We start from the raw sequence: 5,000 nt of genomic DNA, 5'->3' as shown, positions 1-5,000 counted from the left end.
TGTGTGTGTGTGTGTGTGTGTGTGTGTGTGTGTGTGTGTGTGTGTGTGTGTGTGTGTGTGTGTGTGTGCACGTGAGCTGTCAGATATTTTAGAAATGTCTTGTAAATGCATCCTATGAACTTGAATGTGTCTGATTATGGATGAGAGAGAGAGAGAGAGAGAGAGAGAGAGAGAGAGAGAGAGAGAGAGAGAGAGAGAGAGAGAGAGAGAGAGAGAGAGAGAGAGAGATTCTAGTAAATGTATACCCCCAACTTTTTCAGAAATCAAAAGGCAACAGATGAAACTTTTGCCGCTGACGGATGGCTTGAAACAGGCGATGTCGGGTACTTTGATGATGAGGGCTTCCTTTATATTGTAGATCGACTTAAAGAATTAATCAAATACAAAGGACTGCAGGTGAGCATGTATGACAATAGATAGTATGATAAAAATCAGTTGTTTAATTTTTATTTTATTTAGAAGTCTATATTATACCTTCAAAACATACATGAAGTACAGTCATGCATATAACACACAAGGCAGAGTGTCTGGTGAATAAGACAAGAAAACATAGCTACCAGCTACCATTATCTAGTTATTTTGCAATGTGGGTTTAATTCACAGGTTGCACCGGCAGAATTAGAGGGATTATTGTTGCAGCACAAAGATATTATAGATGCAGCTGTTGTTGGTAAGAAACACGATCGTTATGGAGAACTTTCAACGGCCTTTGTAGTTAGGAAACCAGATTCACATGTTACAGCTGAAGATGTACAGCAGTTTATTGCAGGTGAGTGTTGATGTTTTCAGATGATGTTTATGTAGTTTCTCATACATAATGTATTGTGACAGAGTAGAGAAAGGTATAAATGAGAATGAATAGCTTCCCAATGCAGGAGATATAATTGACAGTTTTTTATTAGATATTTGTTATGTAATTAATTATATCATGTAAATCTGATAAAGATTAAATCAAAATGCTTTATTATTAACTTTTGTTATAATCTAATTGTATCAACATATCAACAATATTCCTATTCACTTAGGACAAATTATATATATATATGTTCATATTTATGTATGTATTTATGTATATCTTTATGATCAAAGTGTAATGTATTTGACTAATAATATCTAAATATTTAAGTATTTTTCACTGTTTTATATGCATTCTGAAAATTTTGAATCTCACTATCATTAGTATAATCCAAATATTCTCCTCAACCAGTATTTATTTTTTTTTTTTTTTATTTATTTATTTATTTTTTTTTTTAATGACTGTGTGCACTCTGAAACTAGATGAATACACCTGATTATAGTAATGACTGAATATGAGGCAAATCCTGTAAGAAAAAGAACTTAGAATGTATTATTATAGTAACATTCTTCATTACTGTGATGTTAGTGTTTTCCCACCTGTCTAAATTAGCTACATTTCTTCCAGGTAAAGTGAGCAACCACAAGCACTTGCACGGTGGAGTAGTCTTCATGGATGCCATTCCTAAAAATGCAAGTGGCAAGATTTTGAGGAAAGAAATCAAGAAAATGGCAGAGCAGTTATAAGGGACTTTGTTATAAACTTGACCCCTGTGATTTTTTTTCCAGATTGTAAGTTTCTTTGTGTTTATCCCATTCTCTCCAAGGCAGCATGGGGATATGGAAAGACCTTGGGGTTTAAATGGTCACAGAAATGTCAATTTTTTTCAGTTTTTTTATATCTTTTTTGATTTTTTACTTTTTTAATATCTTTTTGATGTTTCACTTGTGAGGGAAAGTAATATGTTGACAAACCGACTGGGATTTTTTGTCAGGGGCCACACACACACACTATATATATATATATATATATATATATATATATATATATATATATATATATATATATATATATATATATATTTGCACACATACATATAAATATGCATATACGTATAAATATATAAATATATAAATATATAAAAAAAAGTACATATATATATATATATATATATAATATATATATATATATATATATATATATATAAAATATATATACATATATACATACATACATATATACATGTATATATAAATATTGTGTGTATATGTGTACGTGTGCATGTGCATGTCCATATAAACTTTTTTTTTTCTTCTTCTTCTTCTTCTTCTTCATTTAACTGATATACTATATTTTGAAAATTGATATGTAACCCATATTGATATTAAAACTTAACATAATCCATTTTTATGTACAGCAACCTGATCTGTTCAGAGATGAGCAAAAACTAAAGGAGGAAGAGACATGTAGATGTGAAGAAGTAAGCAACTAAGGCTGATGATCTCCAAATAGCTATTTTGTCAGGAGACAGTCTGTTGGCATGGCTCAGCTGGGAGAGTGCCCAGCTACTGACTCGAGTGTTGTAGGTTCAGGCCAGCCCCGGGCCTGAGGTTGACCTGCCCGAGCCATGTGGAAAGGGTTGTGTGTGTGAGTTTGTGTGTATGAGTGGATCATACAGAGAGTCTCACAGCAATCCTAAAAATCTCTGCAAAAGGTGGACAGCACCATACTCCTTACTTTTTTTTTGGTCCTGTCAAAGCAGGCATATGCTGTTTGTGGTAGGATGTATAGAAGAAGAAATGGAAAAATCTTTGAAGTGGTATAAGAGAGACTCAACTGTAAGGAAAGGGAAAAGACATCATATTAAGTAGTTAGCGGTGGAACCACACTCATCAATGGCAAAAAAAACTAATCAGGAGATATGAGAACAATATGCTATGCATGAGCAACTAAATTTTTATTTGAGGGTATGAAGAGTTCAACAGTTAATAATGTTTGTGATTAAATTTGAGGAAACATGAATTTGTTTGAAGTTCATTTGGCAATCTGAATAGCAAATTCTCTCCAAGGAAAATTTGAGGTATGCTGTTTGAGTGAATGACAGAAAGGGATAAGGTCAGTCTGAGGAATTGAATTTGAACTACAGAAATGCTGGAAAGGCAGATGGTAAATTAACTTGTAATTAGAGAAAAAAAAACTTTACTAGGCTAGAACCTTACAAAAGAAGGGAGAAAGAAAGAAAAGAAAACTCTAAGAGGGAAAAAATAGTACATGCAGAACACTTAATGTTACTGGCGAAGAATTATTGTCGCCATCTAAACAGCAAGAAAAGAAATCATTTAGCAAATAGAATTTCAAAGCCATGAGCAGGATGTCTAGCTGTGAGGGCTTGACATCCATTAAGTCTGGAAAGTAGGTAAATATTAATGTCCAGAATGAGTACTAGAGTCTGTTCAGTTACACACACTCAAGAGGATTAGTGCCAGATATTACAAAATATTACAAAAAGTATTATTTTTTTTAGGGGTAACATGCTATTTTGTTTTTTTGTGACTTTTGATTAAATGCTCACACTTGTTTTTCTTACTATCAGAGAGGGAGGGATGGAGGGAAGATATGAAGGAGGAAGGGAGAAAGGGAAGCAGGGAAAGAGAGAAAGAGAGAGAGGGGGGGGGAAGACAGACAAATATATCTATAGATAGGTTGATAGAGAGAGAAAGAGAATGAATATGTAAACAACTAGATACATAACTATTATAGACAGAATCAGACTGATAAAGATAGATAGATAAATAGATATAGATATAGATATAGATATATATATGTATATATATCTGTAGATAGATATATGGATGGATGATGATGATCATCATCATCCCAATCTTAAAATCACCATTAATATTTTATCATGATTATTGCCACTGTCATTGTTCTCGACGCTGCTATCAGTTTTTATCTAACCATCATTATAATTCGCTATTATAAAATCAATATCTTTTAATTTACTGTCTCATCATCATTATCTTTATCACTTGTTACCTACAACAACTACAGGCAGATGCTTATAAACACAACAAATCACACAAAACAATGTAGTTATTATATTTATTAACAAACATCAACCATTCATTCACCTGTACTTAAATTAAAAACTCATAGGAACATTCATAGCAGAAATTTACAAGATCATCTCAAGGGAGGAATTATGACACGGAATTACAAGAGAATCTGAGCCTCTAACAGGAACTACATGTGGGCGTGCATGCCCCAATCTTCTTTGATCATGTCAGCTCCCTTTTCGCCAATCATGATCACCGGGGCATTGGGGTTGCCAGATACCACCACTGGCATTATGGAGGCATCTATGACACGGAGACCTCTCACACCTCTCACCCTGGGAATCAAAGGTTATTTTTTGCTATAATAACAAACCAAAAATATGTATAATATAATATAATATATACTAATTCATCAAAAATAACAAAACATCTAGAGAAAGATACCGCACTTTACATGATATAGATTAAACAAAAGTGATAAAACATCCAATGAAAAACCTGCAGATTATACCCAACATCTCACCTTAGTCTACTGTCCACCACTGCAAGAGGATCAGTGTCAGGCCCCATCTTGCAAGTGCCTGCAGGATGCCAGAAGGAGGAGGCCATGTGCTTGATATAACAGGCCCAGTATCTATTGGTGTTGAAGACTATCCCCTCGCAGCCAGGAACAATCTGTTTGGTTGAATTTCCGATGAGAAAATTAATCTTTTCGTAACTAATGATGAAATCAAGTTGAAAAAACGTCAGCATGAAATTAAAACTGACAATGACAAGGATATTACATTGTATTGAAATAATTATTCAGATATAATTCGTATGTTTTAATACTTCATATATAACAGATGTTTCCAATAACTTTTCAGATATAAGTGATATGTTTTGAATATCTATTCACATATAAGCGCCATTGAGACACAGGGAACTGATTTACAGAAAGTTTCATAGTTTTTAACAACCCACAGCTACGTGTTTCAGATCTCACCATGTCGTGAAACTTGGCCTTGAACCGCTTTGTGAGGGAAGTGCAATTTCCCACTTTTATTGCAAATCGGATTCCTGAAAGAAGAAAAAGATCACAACTATGTAAGACTATTTCAGTGAATATAATCTAAAAGCTTTTTATTGAAATAAGTCTTGAACTA

General features: G+C 33.4%; 2 protein-coding genes across 3 annotated transcripts in view; one reads left to right on the top strand and one right to left on the bottom strand.

Annotated features, from left to right (window-relative positions):
- Positions 1-1,802, top strand: part of LOC125034560 (4-coumarate--CoA ligase 1-like) — a 15,412-nt gene extending 13,610 nt beyond the window's left edge. For both annotated transcript variants that reach the window (XM_047626448.1, XM_047626449.1), the window contains exons 11-13: positions 261-396; positions 604-769; positions 1,424-1,802. In XM_047626448.1, coding sequence (XP_047482404.1) covers positions 261-396; positions 604-769; positions 1,424-1,542 — 421 coding nt within the window. In that variant the 3' untranslated portion in view covers positions 1,543-1,802. The remainder of the gene's footprint in view (positions 1-260; positions 397-603; positions 770-1,423) is intronic.
- A 2,085-nt stretch (positions 1,803-3,887) lies between these two features.
- The window catches only part of LOC125034597 (glucose dehydrogenase [FAD, quinone]-like), a 9,156-nt gene continuing 8,043 nt past the window's right edge, over positions 3,888-5,000 (bottom strand). The window contains exons 11-13 of the mRNA XM_047626498.1: positions 4,841-4,914; positions 4,379-4,530; positions 3,888-4,190 (exon numbers count right to left, since the gene is read on the bottom strand). Of these exons, the coding sequence (XP_047482454.1) occupies positions 4,043-4,190; positions 4,379-4,530; positions 4,841-4,914 (374 nt within the window). The 3' untranslated portion in view covers positions 3,888-4,042. The remainder of the gene's footprint in view (positions 4,191-4,378; positions 4,531-4,840; positions 4,915-5,000) is intronic.

Source organism: Penaeus chinensis, chromosome 18 (genome assembly GCF_019202785.1).
Source record: "Penaeus chinensis breed Huanghai No. 1 chromosome 18, ASM1920278v2, whole genome shotgun sequence".
Classification (NCBI taxonomy): domain Eukaryota; kingdom Metazoa; phylum Arthropoda; class Malacostraca; order Decapoda; family Penaeidae; genus Penaeus; species Penaeus chinensis.
The sequence above is the reverse complement of the archived record's forward strand: the minus strand, read 5'-3'. Positions and strand labels throughout refer to the sequence as shown.